Source organism: Patiria miniata, unplaced genomic scaffold, assembly GCF_015706575.1.
Source record: "Patiria miniata isolate m_02_andy unplaced genomic scaffold, ASM1570657v1 HiC_scaffold_2, whole genome shotgun sequence".
Taxonomy (NCBI): Eukaryota; Metazoa; Echinodermata; class Asteroidea; order Valvatida; family Asterinidae; genus Patiria; species Patiria miniata.
In genome coordinates, this window is record NW_024037058.1 from 9,751,212 (window position 1) to 9,774,411 (window position 23,200).

Genomic DNA, 23,200 nt, shown 5'->3' on the forward strand with positions numbered 1-23,200 from the left:
TCTGGAAGCCCGTTTCGGACACGGCCTTAGTCTGGTACAAAGAGGGTGGCCTCTTTGGTACCGGCAAAAAAACCTAATAACTGGAAACAATACATTACAGAAAAAAGGTGTCTGCACTCTGAGTTTGTTGTATTTGTTTTTTAATATTTAGATTTTTTTTAATTTTTTTTTTACATAGCTCCATACTTTGATCGGGCTTCCTTCTAATATCAAACCAAAAACGGGCAGAAAGATTCGACCTGTTTGTGCGCGATTTCGTCACAAGTAACACTTGTTTCAGGACGAGTAGTCCGCATTGACCCTGATTTCAACATAAAAATTACTAAAACAATGTTTACTCAAATGAGTAGAAAAATTATTCAGTTGAAACAAGGTTTACAAACAATAATCATTAAGGGACATATATAATGCTTCACCTCCGAAGGGCTCTGTTGATGTAGCTTGAGGCGTCTCAGTTGGGTCTGTAGAGGGTGGTTGGGTCGTTGTTAACATTGTCTCTGTAACAAAAAAGATTACAGTATTGTCTTAGCCCAGCCTCCAATTTTGTTTATTTCATTTTAATATTTCAAAAGTATTTTTCAAACCTATTTCAAGGTTTCGTTTTAAATAATGGAGGTTTTGATTGCAAACGGTTTATCTGTTTTTTGATCGATTAGTTACAAACAGAACGTGTGCCAAGTGAGTTTTCAGAAGTGACCTGACGAAAGACACAAAGTTGACCCTGATTTTGACATACCGATTAAGAATACAACGTGTACTCAATTTATTACAAAAAAGTCAATTAAAATAAGCTTTAAAACCAATCGTATATCAACTTATAAAATGATTGACTTACCTCCGACGGGATTCTCTGTTGATGTAGCCTGAGGCGTATCAGTTGTGTCTGTAGAAGGTGGTTGGGTTGATGTTAACGTCGTCTCTGTAACAAAGATTTACAGGTCAACATGTGTCAGGCCTCCAATTTTGTTGATTTTGTTGTCATATGTAGAGGTTTCGAATTGACATTTATGTAGCTCCACAGTTCGATGAGGTCTCGTTATAAATAATGGCAGGATTGGTGGCAAAGGTCCATCTATTTCTGCATAATTCTGTCACAAACAGAACTGTGTCCAGGTGTGTTGTCCGAAATAACCAGAAGAAAGGCACCAAGTAACAATAGAACGAATACTCATTTGTGTTCGAAATAAGTCAATTAAAACCAATCATTTGTGAAGTAATCAAGCGAAATTAGTTGTTTGTCGGGAACTTTCAGTTGGAGATTCAGGCCAAAATAGGGCCACTTCATCACATTACTTCATCACATCTCTTGGTGTTCCGACTGCCATATTTTTGAACTAAAGATGGTATCAGCATGTGGTTTTCACAGCTGTAATGCTGAGATTGTGCTCTTTTCAAATCCGTCAAAAAAAATTGACCAGGGTCGACTAACAACTCATTTAGCTTGATCGCATCACATTTATCTACTTATAAAATGATTGACTTACCTCCGAAGGGGTACTCTGTTGATGTAGCTTGAGACGATTCAGTTGGGTCTGTAGAGGGTGGTTGGGTTGTTGTTAACATTGTCTCTGTAACGAAGATTATAGGTAAACATGTGTCAGCAGTCTGATAGTGTTTATTTTGTTTTAATAATTTAGAGTTTTTTATTAATTTAGTTTTATGTAGGTCCATCAAATTTCCATCTATTAATTTTGCCACAAACAGATTTTTTTTTTACGGTGAGTTGTCCGAACTGACCTTGAAGAAAGGCACAAGTTGACCCTGTCCCCCCCCCCGTGCCTCCCCTTTTGAAATCTTAAATTGCACCCCAAAAAAATTGGTGCACCCTGCAGGTGCCCCTAAGATGCTAAACCCTAGATTAATAAGCCGCTGTCCAGACCAGAGGAGACTGACTTCAGGTTGGGCTCGAAGACGTTCAGTCACTGTGGAGAAAACGTCTCCGACAGCTTCTTCGTGAGAAAGGAGCCATGGGGGATAAGACATACACCACCTGGCTCCCATCGTATGTGATCTTCAGTGACAGTCAAAGCATGGTGTTCACTTATGCGATGAGCTGTGGCAGCCGAAGAGAGGAAGGCTGTTTTCACAACAGAGATATTCTGGTGAGCTGCGGGCCAGAGACCCACGAAATTGGCAGAACGAGTGGTGGTCAGGGGCCAGGGGGCGTATAGTCATTGCGGCCGGCCAGCCTGCGGACGGAACCGGGGATCCAGTGCACCTGACTGCGGGCGAGGGGCCATTTGGTGTGCCCGTTATGATCAGCCAGGTGTCTGGGCAAACCTAAAGGAGTGACGGTTTGAAGTAGTCGGGAAGGGCCGGGCGTCCCTGTGGGATCTGGACACTGGATGTGGACGGGCCCTCTCACAGGCAGGAAGATGTTCGGCCCCTGCTTGCATCTAGGCCTGGAACTTGCTGGCAAAAAAAGGTCGGGTCCGAGGAAGGGCAGAGACTCCAATCGATTGAGTGCCCCATCTGAAGGGAGAAACACCACATCAAGGACTGCTGCACGGAGTGCTTCTATTGAAAAACGGCATACTCAAGTGAATTGACCAAGGGTGACCCAGAGGGAGTCATCAAGACAGCGGAGAGCAGAACCTAGCATGTCTGCTTGGATAGTGGAGTCTGACTGACATGAGCCTTACAAGGATATAAATCTTAGCGAATGGCTATAGCGCCCTCTGGGACATATCGCATATGTAGTAATGCTTTACGGATAAGACAGGTGCAGTAGAAACGCTACACATGTTATATTCACATCCATTATGCACTCTTGCACCAGACATATTCAAATCACTATTAAAGTTGGCCTATAGGCCTACTTGATACAAACCCAAAAGTGCTTTCTATTGTCATTGAGGTTGGATTTTTGACAGGGTTTTCTGAAGGGTTTTTTAAAGGGCACAAATCACTTTGAATTAATATTCAAAAGGAGCAAACATTCTACAGCTATATCTTTAATAAAGGTACTAAAAGACCATATATCTCATATTCAAAGTACGCGAGTCAGGTATCTAGCCTTAAATGCCAATTTGAAATTCGCATTGAAACTGTAGGACCTAAAGTTGTTTGTTTGTTTTTTAAATGAGGTTTGAAATATATATTTAACAGTTTTTAAGTCATACAATGGCTTACCACTGTGAGCCTCAGTGATAATGTGATGGAATTTTACCTTTTTAATTTTTTTTGGGGGGGGTTAAAATAATATTTTTCGGTCGACATTATACAACATGCGTGCGAGTTAGTCATGCATTGTGGACAGCTGAGGGTTTGACAGCGCACAGCGAAACCCATGTGGCTGCAAACCACAACAGACAAAGTTTACAGAGATCCGTTGTACATGTACGGGCTAAGGATACATGAACCAAACACCTCATGCGTAAAATTGTTTGATTATAGTCCTTGCGTTAAGATGTGTTTATCGTGCACATGCAAACAGGCACATTTACCCTGTGGGCCGTACTTCTACGAGAGTCGGTATTCCTAAGGACTCTGGAATGAAAGAATATTTCACAATTAATTTGCAAAAAGCAAATGCCAAAATAATGTAGATGTTAAACACGGGTTTATTAATGATGGATACTCCAACGATCAGTCAAACAAGAAAATACACCAGTGCGCAAATTTTACTTAACTTTGAACATTGGGCGAGGCGTAGTTTAAAATATTGTTTTACATGGAAATTACTGATCTTTAGGCCTATGTGTCATTCTACTCACTAATTACAACAAAAATAAAAATATTCTATTCATTAATGACAACAAAAATAAACAATGTTTTACCTGGAGGTGAGTATTGGATTACATCAGATAAAATATGCACCCAGAAGACTGAGAACTCCTTCACGACTGTTGCCCTGGAACATGAGAGGGGGGGGGTGGGAATGCTTCATGACAAAGTCTGACTTAACCCTGATCTTTAAACTGAGTTTTTTTCAATTAGGCCATCAGCTTCGGTCCAAAACTTGGGCCACCGGTATCAAATGATTGAAAGGAGCAATGTTCATAGCGATTTTTGGCAAGGCATGTACATCTAGAGTTGCAAAATGTGTGATAGCTTTGCAGTGTGAGCGGTGGCAGTTTTTGGGCATTATCACTTTAAATTTTGTTCAAAAAAAGTGATAGCATCCAAAAAGCTGCCACTGCTGCAATGCTATCACATATTTTGCAACTCTAGATGTACATGCTGTCACCAACTACAGGGGTGCATACCTTGCAAAAATCACAATGAGCATTATTCCCCTCATTTGATACCGACTGAACCCCTTGATGGCCTAAATAACAGTTATTGTCTGGTTGGTCTAGTCGGATGGGTTCGGCCCATGTCGGATTGGGTTGGGTCAGGTTAGCTTGGGTCGGGTCGGGTCGGGTCGGGTTGGGTTGGGTCTGGTCGGTCGGATCGAGTCGCTTCAGACTCTTGCCGGGATCGGGTCGAACCATGTCGGATTGGATTGCTTCAAAATCTGGTTGGTTGATCGGTCGCTCGGTTGATCGAGTGTCATTGGGTACATTCATTTGAGATTAAATTAAAGGATTAAAGGCGAAATGAAGATTAACAATTACAAATGTTTTAAATAGGCCCATATAACAAAAAAAATGTGCAAAATATTTAAAACAGTCAATGGCCTATAATGTAAACATTCAAATTATTATGCAATTTAACATACCTGGCAACAAGAGGGCCCTGGTCATACGCAGGCGGCTTCCAGAATGCAGTCACGGTGTGTTTAATAGTGTTATTACTATGGCCCCAGGCATTCTGCAAAAAACAAAAACAAATGACAACATGGTAATTGTATTCATCATAGGCCATCTTTTCTGATAAAAGTTTTAAAAGATCGAATATTTTCTGTTAATTGGGAAAAGTCTATAATTGTCTGTTGCTTAGGAAATCAACCGTTTCATACTGTTGTCATTCGTTACATGGACATTTAAATATGAAGAAACTATATAAGCGGGTCTGAGAAGTAGCCAGAAGTTATTCAACATGTACATGGAATAAGACCAAACTCCGGCTGCATGGACGGAAGCTAGCCGGAATTTGTTTTACCCGGTCAGGCGGTTACCCCTTCCGGACACCACTAACTGAACGAAACTGGACATTATATCGGGCCCAACAGGTGACATTCTTTGCGCAATACATACTGATAGACACACCAGGGGCAAATTTCATGGAGCTGCTAAGCCCAAAAATTTGCTAAGCACAAAATAGTCTGGCTTAGTAAAAGCAGGTTACCAGCCAAAACTCCATGTGATTTTCATGCTAAGCAAACAACAGCTGAATGCCAATCACAAGCAATATAAACATGGAAATCTGGTTGGTAATCCTGTTTTTGCCAAAGAAGACTTTTCATGCTAAGCAAATGTTTGTGCTTAGCAGCCTAGCCCCATGAAACTGGCCCCAATTTGCCGACTTAACGAATAATAGACAGGGATGACATCATCCCCTCCGTACACTCACACAAGTGTGTAAACAACTTCAATCTTTGTGCCTCTTTTGTTTGTACTTATTTTCAACATTTTTGTGTCTCACTAAAACATTTTCCTTTTTATACTAAGCACAAATTAAACTAGAACGGCGAAGCCGCCATGGTTCGCTGTCCAAGGCAGGAAGGGAGGCTGAAGGTAGGGTTGGGGATGGGCATGATGGAAGGGGATCAGGATTCTTGTTGATGTGCCTAGGTGTAGGGGTCAGTTTTTAAATGTCAACATAAAAAGTCAACAGATTACCTTTTAGTGTATAGATAATTAAAACAACTGGACACACTAAGATTTAGATATTTGCGTTGAAGTAGTTTTATTTTTATTCAGCAAGGAACCGAGAATTCACAGTATCGGGCAAGAATTAAGTACAACTGGAAAGAGTAAATTTGAGATGTTGCTTGCATGAGGACTGAAAACAGAGTGGTTAAAATATGAACAAAGAATAACAACTGTCTAGACATGTCACCAAGGGAAAAGGCCCCCCTGGACTTGGTAACCTCATCATGGAGGTATGAAGGTTGAGCAAAAACCATTAACTGAAATTGGAAGGACAAAATGGCTGGTCTGGTATAATTAAATCAACTCAAGTATATAGGTTGGACCTTGGTGCAAAGGAAAGTGATGAATGAATAGTTTGCTGAATCTCAGAGGTTTAACATCTGGAATCATGATTATGGACTGTTATTGAGACATGGGGGAAAATAACTGAAAAATGGGGGAAAAATAACTAAATATTTACAAAAGTGTATTACACAAGAAAATCAGTGCAAACAGTTTTATTTGCTGAAGTGTTCATAAGTCCACTTTAGAGAAGGCTACAGGAGCCCCCTTCCAGTGAGTTTGTGGTAATTTAGCGAACGAAAGTCACATAGCGTTGAGGCCAATGAACACGCCGGCCAGAGCGCGTTTGGCGGATAGGGGCTGGGACTGATGCTGGGGTAGTTTGTTCGGCATCTGTCGGTGGAGGTTCGGGTGTGACGGGAACAGAGATTGTCTCTCGCGTGATATCCAAATGGGCACTTTCAGGCGGTCAATGCTAATCGTGTCCTTGCGATTTGCTAATTCAACCACAAAATGTTTGGCCGAGCGACTGAGCACCTTGAACGGGCCGTCATAGGGGGGTTGAAGAGGTTTGCGGACCGCATCACGACGAACAAAAACATGGGTGCATGTCTGTAGATCGTTGGGGACATGAATGTTAGTTCGTTGCTGAAAACGGCTTGGAGGTGGTTGGAGACGTTGCATCATGCGTTGCAAACGATGGACGTAGGCGGTGGGATCTAACTGAGCCTCTTCCGTGGTCGTGTCGAAAAATTCGCCGGGCAAGCGAAGAGTGGTGCCGTAAACACGCTCGGCAACACTGTGACCAAAATCTGACTTGACCGCAGTCCGAATTCCAAGGAGGACGAGTGGTGAAGTCTCTGTCCATTTGTTTGGATTGATTTGTGCCTTTAGTGACGATTTCAATTGCCTGTGGAAACGTTCCACTAGGCCATCTGCAATGGGGTGATAAGCTGTTGTGCGTACGCGCTGTGTACCAAGCAGGTTGGTCAAGGCACGGAAAAGTGCTGATTCAAACTGAGTTCCACGAGCGGTGGTGATAGTCGATGGAACACCAAACATGGCAATCCATCGCGTGACAAAAGCACGGGCAACTGTTTCTGCGGTGATGTCAGTCAATGGAATGGCTTCTGGCCAACACGTGAAGCGATCGATGCAGGTCAGCATGTATGTGCATCCATTAGAAGGTGGTAATGGACCCACAATGTCAATGTGAACATGTGAAAATCTGGCATCTGGTGCAGCAAACTGAGAAAGAGGGGCAAAGGTATGACGATGGACCTTTGCGCGCTGACATTGTAAGCATGACTTTGCCCAATGTCGCACATCACGGTTAATACTGCGCCAAACATAGCGATCCGTGATGAGGCGTTGGGTGGCTCGAATTCCAGGGTGAGACAACGAATGTAGCGAGTCAAACACTTCCCGGCGTAATTCCACTGGAACAAATGGGCGTGGGTTTCCAGTAGAAATGTCACAGGTTAATGTTGTGTCACATGATGGGATAGGAACATCTTTGAATGTGAGCGAGGATGGCGATGCGCGCAGTCGCGTGAGTTCCTCACTGGCGGTCTGTAACTCTGCCATTCTGCGGAAATCTATGATGTTTGACTGCTCCGTGTATCGAGTTAAGTTCAACGCGAGACAAGGCATCTGCTGCAGGGTTGTCCACCCCCTTTATGAATCGGATGTCACAAGTGAATTGGGAAATGAAATCGAGGTGTCGAATTTCACGTGGGGAATGTCTGTCCGTTGATGATGAGAGAGCGTAGGTGAGGGGTTTGTGGTCCGTTAGCACGTGGAACACACGGCCCTCGAGTTGGTGGCGAAAATGGCGAATGGCGAGATACACAGCTAAGAGTTCTCGTCCAAAGGTGCTGTAGCGCGTTTCAGCTGGTTGGAGCTTTTTGGAGAAGAATGAGATTGGCTGCCATGAATCATCTACCCATTGTTGAAGAACAGCTCCGACTGCAACATCCGAAGCATCCGTCATGACGCTCAGTGGAGCATCTGGCTTGGGATGTGTGAGGAGGGTAGCGTTTGCGAGAGCAGCTTTGATTTCTTCAAATGAGGCTGTAGCTGCATCATTGAACGTGACTGGTGCTGACTTTTTTTCCAGTGTTAGCCAGCAGAGCTGTGAGAGGATGGAGGACCTGAGAGCACCGTGGGATGAAACGGCGGTAGAAATTAACAAGTCCAAGAAACTCTCTTAGCTTTGTCAGTGTAGTGGGTTGTGGAAAGTTCAAGATTGCACTGACCTTTTCTGCGAGTGGACGTACCCCGTGGCTGTCGACTTGGTGTCCGAGGAACTCAAGTGTGTTCACTCCAAATTGACATTTCGCAGGGTTGATGATCACCCCGTACTGGTTAAGGCGATCGAACAGAAGACGAAGATGCTGTGCATGTTGTTCCACTAAAAGGTCGTCAATGTATGCGTAACAAAAGTCAAGTCTGCGTGTGACCTCATCTATAAAACGTTGAAATGTCTGAGCGGCGTTGCGTAGTCCAAATGGCATACGAACAAATTCAAAGAGTCCGAATGGAGTGGTGATGGCAGTTTTCGCGATGTCGTCCTGCGCCATTGGAATTTGATGGTACGCTCGAACAAGGTCGATCTTGGAAAATATTGTTCCACCGTGAAGTGTTGCTGTGAAATCTTGGATGTGGGGGACTGGATACCGGTCTGGCACAGTGGACTGGTTCAGTGCCCGATAGTCCCCGCATGGTCGCCAATCTCCAGGTTGCTTTTGGGGGACCATGTGGAGTGGGGAGGAGTAGTTACTACTTGAAGGGCGCACGATGCCCAAGTCCATCATATGTTGAAATTCGTCTTTAGCCACTTTGAGGAGGTCGGGTGCGAGACGACGTGGACGTGCTGCAATGGGCGGTCCAGTTGTGACAATGTGGTGTGTCACATTATGCTTAACCGGAGTTTCACTATAGACAGGTCGAATAATGTCCGGGTAGTCCTTCAAAATATCCGCAAAACGCGATGGGGTTGGTGTCGCGAGGACCGGACTTAGTGACGGCGCATTAGTGGCTGTTCCTTTAATGCCTAAATTTGTCGTGGCATCAATTAGCCTGCGGTTGCGAACATCGACCAGAAAGTGTCGGAGGAAATCAGCGCCTATGATATAATGCTGAACATCGGCGACAACAAACACCCAGCGGCAAGGCCGCCGGAGTCTAATGTCAAGTGTCAAGGATCTTTCACCGTAGGTAGCAATACTCGACGAATTTGCTGCCTGGAGATCCCGACCATGACACCGATGAGTGCGCTCATGAGAGGAAGGAGGAATGACACTCACCTCCGCTCCCGTATCGACGAGAAATTGTTGGTTTGTTGTGCGGTCTGTGACATAGAATAAGCGACTTGATGGTCGGCCAGCAAAACTTGTCGCCCCTAATTGCCGGCTTGGTCGTTTCCCTGGTTGGCACCTGCGGTGTACGAACATGGCTGTTGGCATTTGTGTGCGTTGGCACCAAATTTCCAGTGGTACCAACACTCTCCGGGGGTATCACGAGATGAGCTCCGGTCAGGACGACGGTAGTCATTGGGCCGGCTACGGCCCAAGAAAATCAGTGCAAACAGTTTTATTTGCTGAAGTGTTCATAAGTCCACTTTAGAGAACGCTACAACCTAATAAATACATGTGTATATAGGTTAGCCGTCACTGTATTATGGGGGAGTTTTCCATTTTTAGGGTAATTAGGACCCAGTTGTGGATTTTTGCAGCCCCAACAGTGTCTTCTGCTCCCCATACTTGTATTAACATGGGAAAACTCTTGTGTATAGTCGCCACAAATGCAGAACAAGAATGGGTATACATGTACACGTAGACACAGCACCATCACCACCTCCCCCCAAACCTTACCCCATCCCAAAACCTTACCCCATCCCCAGCCCGCCCCCTCCCCCTCCCCCACCCAACCCCCTACCCACACCCATTCCATCCTCCCCTAACCATCCCCACCCTATCACCTACACATCCCAACCCCACCCAAACTCCAATCCCTATCTCCTTCCCCCTCCCCTGACCCGTACCCTCCCCTACCACAACCCCCTACACCCACCTACCCTATCTTCCCCTATCTGTCCTTACCCACCCTACACATCCCCACCCTAACCCTTACTCGAATTCAAATATCCCGCCCACCCCATTCCCCCACCCATACATCCCCACCTGACCCTATGCAACCCCTACTCTGATCCCTATATACTGCCCCCTTCCCTTATCCAACCCCTACAACAACCCATCCCTACCCATCCCTACATATCCCCAACCCAACCCCTACTCTGATCCTATATCCCGCCCCCTGCCCAACCCCCTCCTAACCCAACCCCTATATCCATGCTCATCCTCTCCCTACCTGTCTCCCCCTACCTGTCTCTTCCTACCTGTTCCCACCCCACCCCTACAAATCCCCACCCCACCCAAACCCAGTATTCCAACCCCTCTCCCCACCCCAACCCACCGCAACCCACCCTGCCTCACCCATCCTAGCTCCCCTACTCATCCTACTCACACAAACCCTATCTCCAACCCTATCCCCCAACCCACCCTCCCCTACCCCATCCCTACTCCAACCCCATAAACTAAAAGATCAAACCAGAAGCTCATGCACATCCCCAAAATGCATAGTGTAAATGTACATGTTATACCTGTATACATACATGTACATGTTATACCAGTGTACATGTACATGTAACAATTAAAAAATTTAACATTTCCTTGAATTAAAGTTCCTCAATAAAATCGTAAAATTTACTGCAATGATATGAACCTAACTGAAGTTATAGAGATGATACATGACAACTGCATTTAATTTTTTCCCCAAGTTAACTAGAACCAAAAACTTCAACATTTTTATCTGAACGCGGCCGGCCGGCCGGACGGACGGACGGACATTCTAGCCAGACGGAATAGTGGGGTGATAGCATTGTGTTCCCATTATCCCTTTTTCTAAAGATTCCCTTCTGGGGTGATGTTTTTCTATTGTGTAAAAAGTGGGGTGATGTGTCCTGAAAGGAACATCACCCCACAAGGGTGGTATGGTCAGAACGGGCGGACGTCCGGACGGACGGACGGACGGCCGGGCGGACGGGCGCCCGGACAGACGGACGGAAATTGGTATTACATAGGCTCGCATCTGCTTCGCAGCTCGCCAAAAATATTGTGATGCCATCTCACGTTATTACAATCAATTCAAAATTGAATCTCGGTTATTAGAATACACTTTTGACGAAAATCAATTGACTCTACAAGCAGACAAACCCAAGCAGAAAGACACTCTCCAGGTAGGGGGAAATATACATGTACTATGAAGTTGACTCGCTGGTCTGCTGGCTGAACTAAAGTAAAGGGTGGCTTGACCATGTGGCAGCATTACAAAGGGAAGCTTGGGCTTAAATAAAGAACCATACCAGGGGCACACCGCTAAGAAGGGGGGAGGGATCTAAACTTAAACTAAAATAATGTTCGTTTTCTAAGGGGAGCTACTCCTATTTAATACACTAAAGGTACATGAAAATATACAAGCAAAACTTGGCCCTGCCATATAGGCACGGAATTTGTTTGGTACGTTAAACTGAAAAAGAAAATAATAGATGCTTACCTGTGTGCTATTTGAGCAGTCAAGGGCCTGAGTTCCTTCACTAACGTTAAAAAATTCTCCTTGAGGGCCTATTGTTCTTGGCGTGTTATCCACGATGACAAGAAAACCCTTGAAATAATCGCTGATTGGCAGAATCGCTTCAAGAGTAACTGTAAAGAGCGAGTAAAAAAAAAAAGTTAATCAAATTAACGGGTTTTTTTTTTTCTTAAAAGGCAATCAAATTTGAAACCCCATTGAAGCATATCTGAAAAGAGCATCTTCTTCCATTCATGTAAAACAAAAAAGCCTAAAATTGATCCATGCTATCGGGAGTATTGACCCTAAAAGGGCCGGGCTATTTTGACCATCTCATGACTATAGGTCAAAGGGTCTGGGAATTATGGCTAATTAATTAATCAAATGCACGAATGGTAATTCTGCTTTGTATATTAAACGTATATGGAGAAATTCAGTTTTCACGCCGGAAAATTGTTCGTTGTCCGAATTTTATGTTTGTGGTATCAAAAGATGCGCAAGACTCGAGGCTAGAAATTCAGAACAGCTCGGGTAGCGAATTTGTTTTTTCAAGGGTAACGCAGAAAAAGTTGGGGGGGGGGCGGATTCGCTCGTTTAGGGTTAAATAAACGTTTTGCTAAAAGAAACAATTTTTAAAGCTGTTCGTGGAATACCATTTTAGAAGCTACTGAGCTGGATGAGGATTACAGATTTGTTTATTAAAATAGTTATAACTTGGGAATAGAGTATGCAAATTACGTGAAATTTTCACATTTGAAAATCAATAAGGTGTACTTTATCCCTAGGCCTATGTTGTTGTTTTTTTGTGAAATTGAGCAAGCCAAATATTTTCAAAATATATTTCAAATTGGGTAACTTTCTGTAGGCCTACTATCCATGGGGACAAAAAATGAAATGTGAAATCGTTTCGAACAAAATTATACGATGAACAAACGAATAAAGTTACTGTAAGTTGTTTACTGGCCGGATTAACATGAAAAACGAATTTCAAAAAAGACGGAGGACCTGACCATGACTAATCGACATATGCAGCGTGTGAAAAAAAAAGCTATGCAATATTGCCTTTTTCTCAGTTGAAGTACTTTCAATAGGAAAGTTTACCATTAATTCAGCGATAGGTAGCCAGTTTGAATGTGATTGGATTCCGATTTATTATTTTAGTTTATTTCCATGTGTGGGTAATGACGGATGGTCGATTTCGCAATATGAGAATTGGAAGAAAAAATCAGAAAGAAATGCATACCCACCACGTCGAACTAACATGTTATTACTGCATCACGAGGTTTAAATAAGCTCAAGGGTTTGTAAACACAATTGAAGGGCCCAAACTATAAACTGATGTCGAAACCCAAATGTCGGGCCCATTGTTTTAGTGAAGTTCTGCATGTAGCACTTTTAGGATATGAAAGCCCAATTCTAAGCTTTCTTTTAGTACAAGAACCATAAAAAACACCGTTTTAAAGTTCTGTCCACGGATCACAAAAAAAGGTGTGTTCTTTCAGCAAAACGAAAACAAAATACACACCTCCTTATGTGATTTGTTTCGTTTTGCTGAAAGAACACTGACCTTTTTTTGTGATCCGTGGACATGCAGAACCTTAAAACGGCGGATGTGTTTAAAACTCCGTAACTTGAAAAGTACATAGGTGATTTGAATAATTCTTGTACTAAAAGAAAGCTTATTAATGTGGCTTTCATATCCTATAGATTTGAAAAGTGCTACATGCAGAACTTCACTAAAACAATTGGCCCGACATTTGGGTTTCGTTTTTTTTTTTTTTTACTCAGCCTGTATTTCGTTGAGATTTGGGATGAAGTGGGACCAAAGTCGTTGTTTCTTGCAATGGAATGGAGGGATCAAAATTCACGGCGATGGGCTTTTGAACTGTTTTCGTGGCTGATCGACTGCGAAATGATAAATCACCCATAAGTCATCGGTTAACCTCCCCCAACCCCCGGGGAAAAAAAAACCAAGTATGTGAAAGAGCAAAAAGCACAGTTTTATTTGATGTATGTCTTGAACAACTTTTTGGACGGTATAATAGCCTACTATTATAGGCAACAAATAAATTGGTATAGCGCTGGTGACTGCACGGCTGCACTTTCCCGTCTTTGTTCGGTTAACAAAGAGCGCAGCACCGCATTCTCTGCTTTGGACGCACCGCACTCTCTGCTCCTGGGAGGTTACTAGATGATTTTGGTTCAACGTGGCGGCCCTAAGGGCACAAACAACAAGCGCACTTTTAAAAGCGTAGCAAGTTCATCATGAACGCCCCTCAGTGTAGGCATATTGGACCAACATAATGCTTCGGTGACAGAAAATCCTGTAATGTCGTTACATCAATCAAATTGCTTGTAGGAGTCGTAACGATGTTGTAATGGGTGCGTTTGATTACCTCAAACATTGTGCACTCTAAAAAAGCATTAGTCAGATTTGACTAGAAACCAGTCAAATTGGACTAGCCATTCAGGGTCAGCTGGGTGCAACTGAAAATCAGTCAATCTGACTAGATTTTTCCAGTCAGTATTATTGACTTTGGAAAAGTAGTTAGGCAAATAACTGAAATTGGAGTCGAACCCAACTACGTTTCTAGTCATAGTATTGAACTTTGCATGTTTAACTAAATTCCTATTCAATTTCCAATAACTGGGAAAACTAGTCAATATTTTGACTAAGTTGTTTTTAGAGTGTGTAAGCGAAACTTGCATCACGAGAGCGTTCAATTAGCCATCACGTGATCCTCGTGTCTGCTTAGTTTGAGTATCGCCCGTTATCCACGGAGCCAATCCTCCTGTATAACGTTTCGCTTGTACCCCCGCCCTGTCCTGTTTGCAGGGCGGGGGTACGAGCAAGTATAACGTCTGATATGTCTAGACATGCAGATTTATGCAAGCCACGCGCCAGCCAATCAGAGTCGACTTTACTAAATTGTGACGTCATTTCATTCCCAAATCAGGACGAAATGGTTTGATTGGTCAATTCGAATGCAGTGTTTCGTAATGCAACAACAGCCGGGCGCATATTGCGTAAAATGATACAGAGTGCGTTACACGGGTTGTTTGTTATCCACTGTCTATGACGCGCAATGTGAATGACCGAAGACCCGATATAGAAAGGGCCCGCTTATTGGTCAAAATTTAGAGGTCAAGAGGCGGTTGTTTTGCCTAATTAATCAGCGAATCTGTTCACATATCGTAGACCATGGCATTCGCAATGGTCTATTTCATAAACTAGTGTCTGCCCCAGTGTCAACCACCAATGCCCCAGCTTTAGTGAGCGGGTCTCTGCATGGTGGCTGCCCGGGTGCGAATCTTTTTCCCCCCAAACGACATCCGCTTCCCATCTTCTGATTGGTACATCACATGCATATCTAATGCCTCGTTCTCCACAACACAAACCCAACATAGGCTTTAGCCTACGTCTTGTAATGTTCCTTCCTCACATTAGTTAATTAAAAGGTAAAATGAGAAGAAGTGAAAAACGCTCACTGAGATTCGAACTCAGATCAGCTGGTTGGAAGTCCGGACCACTTTCAACCAGTCCACGAATGAGCTGCCAACCATTATTCCTTGTTATAATATTATAACCAATTCTCTAAAGTCCTGGACATCATGAATGTGCATAACGCAGAGATTGCCCTATCTTGATAGTGTCCAAGTGTGACGTCAGTGGCAGTGTCGTTGATATTATAGGAAGATTAAAGATGGTGAAAAACTTGAACACGAAGTAAGTACAGAGGAATGATTGGCGGCACAAAATATTCCCAATGACTAACGATCACAGCATATCCTCCGATTTCAAACATTACTGATCTGGTTTCAGTGACAAAACTATATTTACAAGTGAAGCAGACGACATAGTTTGCCTGGGTGTCCCCCAAAACAACCTTCGACCTAGAATGCCGAGGCAAATACAGGCAAAATCATCAACAATGGCCAGTGCCGATAATGGATTTTGGCAAGTTGAAGGATTAGGCATGCTGCTGGCATTGTATTCGTATCCGGGTTCGCGTGACAATGACCCGGTATTCATAAGATGGAATTTATAAAATAAATGGTACTTAAAAAAGCTCCTCGAATTTATACAATTGTCGCCAACGGGCCCCCCAAATCTCAAGCATCAGTCCTATATGCGTTGCAGATATCACAGAGTGTGTTCTTTGTCATTAATTTCGAAATGTTATAGTGAGGTACCTTAGTGAAAAAATCGTGACACAGTGGACAAAAGCACCATTTTTTCACCAAAGCATCTCCATGGTATACCTTTTCGAAAAAAAGACGGACGCAAAAAATTGGATGATGGGAAGAGCATGTATGACGTCATTATGACGTCATCAGCTAATAATTACATGAAAAAAATATAAATTAATAATAATCTTCAGAACTACAAGCATTACAACAACAAATGTGGTATCAAATTAAAGGGGACAGCAAGCTCTTTCATTTGAGTGGTGTGTCATGGGGGTGGAATATAGTTGAGGGTGATTTTGTGGGTCAAAAAAAAACTTTTTTGGTCAAAAGACATGTTTTTAGGCTAAAATCATGGATTTTGGGTAGTCACATTGACACTTTGTTTAAACATGCAAACAGTATGTGGTATTGTGAGATGTTGTTTTTAAGTTAGAGAGAAAAGTTCAAATTCTATGCCAGAGTTTTTGTAATTGATTATTAGTATCATAAATATGTTTAAACTTGTTCCAAAGATAAGCGGAAAAGTGAGGCATCTTATAGCGAACTACATTTGTAACAAAAATGCTAAGGATCGTTACATGGTATTTAAAAGCACCATTTTTTCACCAATGCTTTGGCAATGTGTTACGATCAAAAATAGGGTAGGATGTAAAAAATCAGATGACAGGAAGGGTACTTTATGACGTAATAATGACGTCACAATATACTACCAAGTTCGTACAGTAATTAATTGTAGAAAATAAGGTCGTAAAGCGTTGTGATGAGATTCCAAGTAATTAATTTGACATTTTGAGGGTCAGGGAATTGAAGAGTGATATAATCAGTGACATTTGAAAATAGTGACGTCACTGCAACAGCAAATCAGCTTATTGTTACTTAAAAGTAACAATAAGCTGATTTGCTGTTGCAGTGACGTCACTATTTTCAAATTTTCTTGAAAAATCTAAGCATTTTTTATTATGGACAAAAGTGCTACAATGACGGTATTTGTCACGCAGAAAATAAATTGTGTGACATTGTGCGGCTCCTTGAATTTGGTCTTTACCACGTCCATTTGTTTTGACCATTTACTATAGCTGGAAGACGTAACATTCTTATATGTGTTGTATATTACGGGTAATGAGGTATGGGTTAGGAGCCAGACAGAAAGGAACGTGGTAACCTGAAATAGATTAACAGAGTGGCCGGAAATGGTGATGATACGTCTTTTAACAATGTATTACAAACGGGGGCTCGATAGTCCGAAGGTCCAATAGTCCGAAGGTTCTTTAGTCCGAAGGTTCGATAGTTCAAATGCACAAAATTTCCATAAGGGGGGTTCGTTAGTCCGAAAATGAAATAAGGTTCGTTAATCCGAACATTTGATGCAAAAGTCCGAAGGTTCATTAATCCGAAGGTTCATCAGTCTGAAGGTTTATTTATCCGAAGGTTCGATAGTCCGAATTTAGAATAAGGTTAATCAGTCCGAAGGTTCAATAGTCCGAGACGAAAATAACAAGCCCGCGGGAACGGGGGGTGCTGTGGGTGCTGCAACACCCCCAACTTTTTGGATTGGGGTGCTGAAATATGCTTAAGCACCCCCTACTCCCGGGCAAAAATGTGTTCCAGCCAGCAGTGTTCTACGACGTTGAAATTGCGCCGCTGCGCTATACATTATGCTTGCTCTAAAAATATCTCCCTCGTTTTGTTCGTTTCTAGTTTTGCCGCGGCTTAGCGCGGCGCTTCGAACGTCTAGCACAAAGTAACACTGTAAAATATCAGGAGGAGGTATTTTCTAAATTTTCAGGCAGTGCAGAATCGATATTTCTCTCAATGTATCTAAAATCATGACATGTCTATGATATTTCCGCCATTATGGAAGCTTTGACCTGAAAAAAATAACCTTTTCCATGACAATGGTGGCAAAGTTGATTATGCTTGTCACAATTTTTTTCATTCAATCTTTCAATAGGGGCAAAGTTCATACCTTTCCCCTGAAGGTTTTTCTTTTCATTTAAAAATTTCATTGACGTTGCTAGCATTCTGTACTCAACATTAACAAATATTAAGGTTCACACACATCCCAACCTAATAGGAGTGGGACGGGCTTCCATTGAAACTAGTTCCAGTGTAGTTTCGTTTTAATAAAAAAGCTATTCATGTGTTACCCTTTGCAAGTTTTTCCTCATAAAAACTCAGTAGACCGATAAATCCTTGCCTAGCCGCAAACTTGCCACCTACCGATCATAAACATAAAGATGCATTTGGTCTGTTAGTCTTTTATATTTGCCATTCCCTGTAACAAACAAATAACACTGCAAATATATCAAGAGCTACATCGTTTAGGCCTATGTGAATATTTTTATGAACAGAAATTCACCCGCTTCCAGTGGAACCATTTTGTTTTAACTTGAACCAAAAAACACCCTTTCGGGTTTTATAAGTTTAAGTATATACTTCAGTATATTTCATCACAGTGCATCCAGAATCCAACATTTTCAGGGGCCTTAAAGCAGGCCCCTGGCCCTGTGGCCTCACACCGTAAGGGCTCGGGGGAAAAAAACATACACGACGGAATTTACTAAATGTAAGAAAGCAGCCTAGCAACCATTATATTTACGTGCGATGTCATGCATAATGATACAATTCTTTGTCCAGAATTAAATGGAACAAAAAATGGAGATAAAAAATACAGGGTTTTCGACTTTTCAGTACAGTAGAAACGTCATAAGAGCAACAGTATATTCTAAACAAAAAAGTAAAATTAATTTTCTTTATAATCTCAAAAAAACCTTTGCTAAAAAAGTCATATGAAAGTGGCCAGGAATCGCCTCATATTGCACCACAGAGCATCCATATTCCAAAGCTTTTAGGGGCCCTTTAAGCCACGCCGTAAGGGCTTTGTGCTCCGCGTTAGCATTAATTTTGTCCGTCCTTTAGAAATTCCAGCACCCCCTGGCAAAACTTTGTTCCAGCGGGCTTGAAAATAAGATTCAATAGTCCGAAGGTTCGATAGTGTGTTTCTCGATTAAATACACTATCCTTGTCGTTGATGGACCGTCTATCCTATTCCATCCATCTATCCATCTGACATCATCTTCTGTGTGACACGGGCAGAGCATCTCTGAAGGGCCACTGTGTGAGTAGTTTATCCTTTCTTGTTTACACAAAGCTGGATTGCGACTGAGATCGTGCAAATAAATAATCTTTAAATAAGCTTCATCTGTAGTCTTGTTTATTAATTATTAGAGATTTTGGTAAAAATGAACAGAAGTCTTCGTAGAAATTGTAGATATAATTCATCTTGCGTAAAATATACCTTTGCAAGTTTACAAACTTCCACAAAACGTATTATTTTGCAACATTCGAACGTATAATTGGTTTGAACATTCTACCTTTTTATTGCTTATGTGAACAGTTACTATCGTATTTCAGGACAGTCATCATGGATTGGACTGCTTGCATTATCTGCATGCAAACTACACCAGAAATACTACGTTGTCCACAAAAAGGTTTAAATTGTAACGCCAGAGAAGTATATGCTCAATTCCTGGCTAATGTTGAAGGGTTTAGGGCAATAAATGCATTGCCAGTTGATGTAGAATACGGAGCCGAAGGGAAAGTAGAAACTTTTGTGGAAAATAATGCCTTGTGGCATCATTCCTGAGGTAACATTTATGAGATAATCACGACGTAAGACATTGCATTTTAACGAATCATTGATCACAACAGGGGATAGGAGCGAGAGTCAAATGTACATGTACATACATGTTTAATATAATACATTAAATTAGAAAACATCCCTCATTTTATCAAACTATTTGTATTTAAATCTTTTAAAGAACTAAGAACAAAATTGGTAACTGCACAGCTTTCCTTGATCTCAGAAACGTATATTAAATGAAAAAAAACGATCCATGGCTTATTCCTAACTAATATCTCCATTTTAATGTATAAGTGTGTAATAATTAGCCGATGACGTCATAATGATGTAATAAATGGCCCTTCCCATCATCCAATTTTTGTATCCTACCTTGTTTTCGAAAAGGTAAATAATGGAGATGCTTTGGTGTGAAAATGGTGCTTTTGTCCACCCGTGTCACGATTTTATCACTATTGGTACCTCACTTCTCCGCTTATCTTTGGAACAAGTTTAAACATTTAAGATACTAATAATCAATTACAAAAAATCTTTTGGCATAGAATTTGAGCCTTTCTCTCTGACTTAAAAACAACATCTCACAATACCACATACTGTTTGCATGTTAAAACCAGGTGTCAAAGTGACTACCCAAAATCCATGATTTTAGCCGGAAAAAACAGGTCTTTTGACCAAAAAGGTTTTTTTGACCCACAAAATCACCCTCAACTATATTCCATCCCAATGACATACCACTCAAATGAAAGATCTTGTTGTCCCCTTTAATTTGATACCAAATTTGTTGTTGAGATGCTTGCAGTTCTGAAGATTATTATTAATTTATATTTTTTCATGTAATAATTAGCTGATGACGTCATAATAACGTCATACATGCCCTTTCCATCATCCAATTTTTTGCGTCCGTCTTTTTTTCGAAAAGGTATACCATGGAGATGCTTTGGTGAAAAAATGGTGCTTTTGTCCACTGTGTAACGATCCTTAGCATTTTTGTTACTAATGTACCTCACTATTAGTGGGACACTAGCTGTGTCGTTCTCAAGGCAAAATAATAAGAGGGGAAGAAACGAAACCACTTTCCATACAGTCAACGCAAAGAATAGTTTCTCGCGGCAATCCGAGAAATGTAAATTAATTGCCTTTAGCTCCGATCCGCCTAACCGTATATGCAAATAATTATTATGGTATGAGCGTGACATTTCATCTGTGTTAGTAATATATTCAGAGGTAAACAATCAAGGACGTTGCATATCCTTGACCTTACGGACACCTGGATCCCAACATCGCCCCCTGTGAGTTTTTACCGCGCGTCCCGGTTTAGAGAAGGTTTGTAGGCTCTGGTGTAGGCTGCCTCCTTCACTTCTCGTATCACCAATAGAGAAGGTTTGTAGGCTCTGGTGTAGGCTGCCTCCTTCACTTCTCGTATCACCAAAGGATAAAACAGCTACGACCACACTGGAGTGATCTACCAAATCCCTTGTCACGGACAGATCAGGCAAGGCCAGTGTACAGAATCCTACATTGGAGAGACCGAGAGGTCCCTCAAGACTAGGTTTCGGAGCACCGTCGCCCCAGTTCGTCCACTTCGGAGGTTTCTCAACCTATCTATATAGAATCACCAGGCCATCACGTTGACGTTTCCTAAGTAAACATTTAGACATAGACGCACGATACTTTGAAAGGAGGGCGAAGGAGGCAGCCTACATCAGAGCCAATACAAACCTTCTCTAAACCGGAACGGGAGTCGGGAGACGGTACAAACTCCCAGGAGTCTATGGCTCGGTGTTGGGATTACATGTCCGTAAGGTCAAGGATGCAAAATCCGAGTCATCCTGCTGAAGACCGGAGTTTCGGTCGCAAATTACAGGTACAAAATTCTCTAGAGTTGTGATCAAAAGTTTACCTCTAAATTGTAATTATTATGTCCTACTGCAATGTATTTCCGAAATCTGTCATTTATAGCGGTTGTTATCCCGGACTACGAGATAACAAGAATTCCGTGGGGGGGGGGGGGGGGGTTGAAGTCAATAAATTCAAAGTCCAAGACTTATATTATTTTAAAGGTCTGGTTGAACGGAAAAAAGCCTAATGTCTTACCGTTTCCGAGAAAAGCTCGAGTTTTCGGAGCCTTTTGACCCCCAAAATTTGTTCTCGCAAGAATAATACAAAACGCCCAGTTTGCAAAGGATGATTGTGTGGACGTTTATATTCTACTTTTAAATGCTCTTTTCATTTAATATCATTTCGTTTAAAACGCGTTTTGTGGCCCACTTGGGCGCATTCCAGGCCTTTAAGAGAGCTGTAAATCATCAGACGAAAGTGGGGGTAGTTAGCCAACGTAAGTCCCCAACCACGTCACACCCGCTAAATTCGCCCGAACACCCCTATAACCCTTCACAGCACTGTCTTTTTAGTAGATTAATCAAAACAAAATACATGCAATGAAATATGCTGTGATTGTGTTTACCTTCTAAAAGCTGCCCAGGCGTATATTCTGTTTCGTTGAAGGACACGAAATATGGTGATGGAGGTTCACTCGGTGACCCCGAATGACCAGATGGCAGCATGTTTGAACAGAGTTCGGGATAAGAATCAATAGGTGGACCACTTGGGTATCCAGAAACACGTGACAGGTGAGATGTCGCCATGACAACTGTGAGGATGACCAAAAGGGTGTTTTGCCGCCATTCCTGTTGGGGAGAAAAAATAGTAGTGATTAAACTTACAGTGGGTGGGTCAGTCGGTGGGTGGGTATGTGGGTGGTGGTTGTGTATGTGGGTGGATGTGTGGTTCGGTCAGTCAGTCGGTCAGTCGGTCCGTCGGTCAGTCCGTCAGTCAGTCATCAGTCGGTCAGTCGGTAGTGCCATGGAGGTAGAATTAGATACAGTTGGCTGGCCCTTCGGGTCAGGCAAAAGATACCGAGGAGCAAATACCGTACTTGACAACTTTTAATGGGGTTGCATGCATGATGGTGAGTGGCCCAACTTCGACCTTCCATGGTGCTTTGGCGATCCTTAGATCGCTACTAAAAGCCAATCCAAGGACACAGAAATACATCCCCATTCCGCAGTCAACCTTTGAACTTCCCTAGTCTCTGTTGTTCAAATTATTAAGGAGAGCACGTTAGTACAAATGGGGAAGCCAATACTTCCCACTGGTTCTGACTGAATTTGAATAGTCAGAGTGCTTGCTTGAAATATGATCTGACTGTTTGTGACTATAAAGACATGGCAGGGAAGTCGATGGAACTTTTGACTGTCTGAGACTGTTCAAACGATGCCTACTCTATGTCCCGATACCCCAATGTTCCGACACTCCTATGTTCCGCCAACCCGCACATAATATTGTGTTAGCCCGTTTGGGGCTAGGGATAGGGTAAGGAACACGATCGGTCGGAACATAATGTCGGAACATGTGTGTCGGGACATAGGTGTGTAACCATTCAAACAGTAGCAGGGCTGCCGAAGTTGCTTTTCGTTTAATTATATGCATGTCAACAGTCATGTTCAACAGTCTTTAAGATCATATTGTTCCACACACACAAATATATAATATAAAGCAAGGTCAACGGTAGCCCTTCAAACAGGGCTGTAGATGGCTGTCTTTTGACATTGGTCTTATTAATAACATCAGTAATAAGACCAACGCTATAAAACGAGAGCCATTTACAGCCCTGTTTGTAGGGCTATGGGTTAACGGG

The 23,200-nt window shown here is 42.4% G+C and overlaps 1 protein-coding gene across 34 annotated transcripts in view; it reads right to left on the reverse strand.

The window, feature by feature from the left end:
- LOC119726452 overlaps positions 1-23,200 on the reverse strand; it is a 92,855-nt gene that overhangs the window by 60,343 nt on the left and 9,312 nt on the right. For 33 of the 34 annotated variants that reach the window (XM_038198122.1, XM_038198156.1, XM_038198155.1 and 30 more), the window contains exons 2-8: positions 21,968-22,190; positions 11,658-11,806; positions 4,664-4,755; positions 3,780-3,853; positions 1,485-1,568; positions 836-919; positions 417-497 (exon numbers count right to left, since the gene is read on the reverse strand). In XM_038198122.1, the coding sequence (XP_038054050.1) occupies positions 417-497; positions 836-919; positions 1,485-1,568; positions 3,780-3,853; positions 4,664-4,755; positions 11,658-11,806; positions 21,968-22,190 (787 nt within the window). The remainder of the gene's footprint in view (positions 1-416; positions 498-835; positions 920-1,484; positions 1,569-3,779; positions 3,854-4,663; positions 4,756-11,657; positions 11,807-21,967; positions 22,191-23,200) is intronic. The other variant, XM_038198123.1, reaches the window with a different exon arrangement.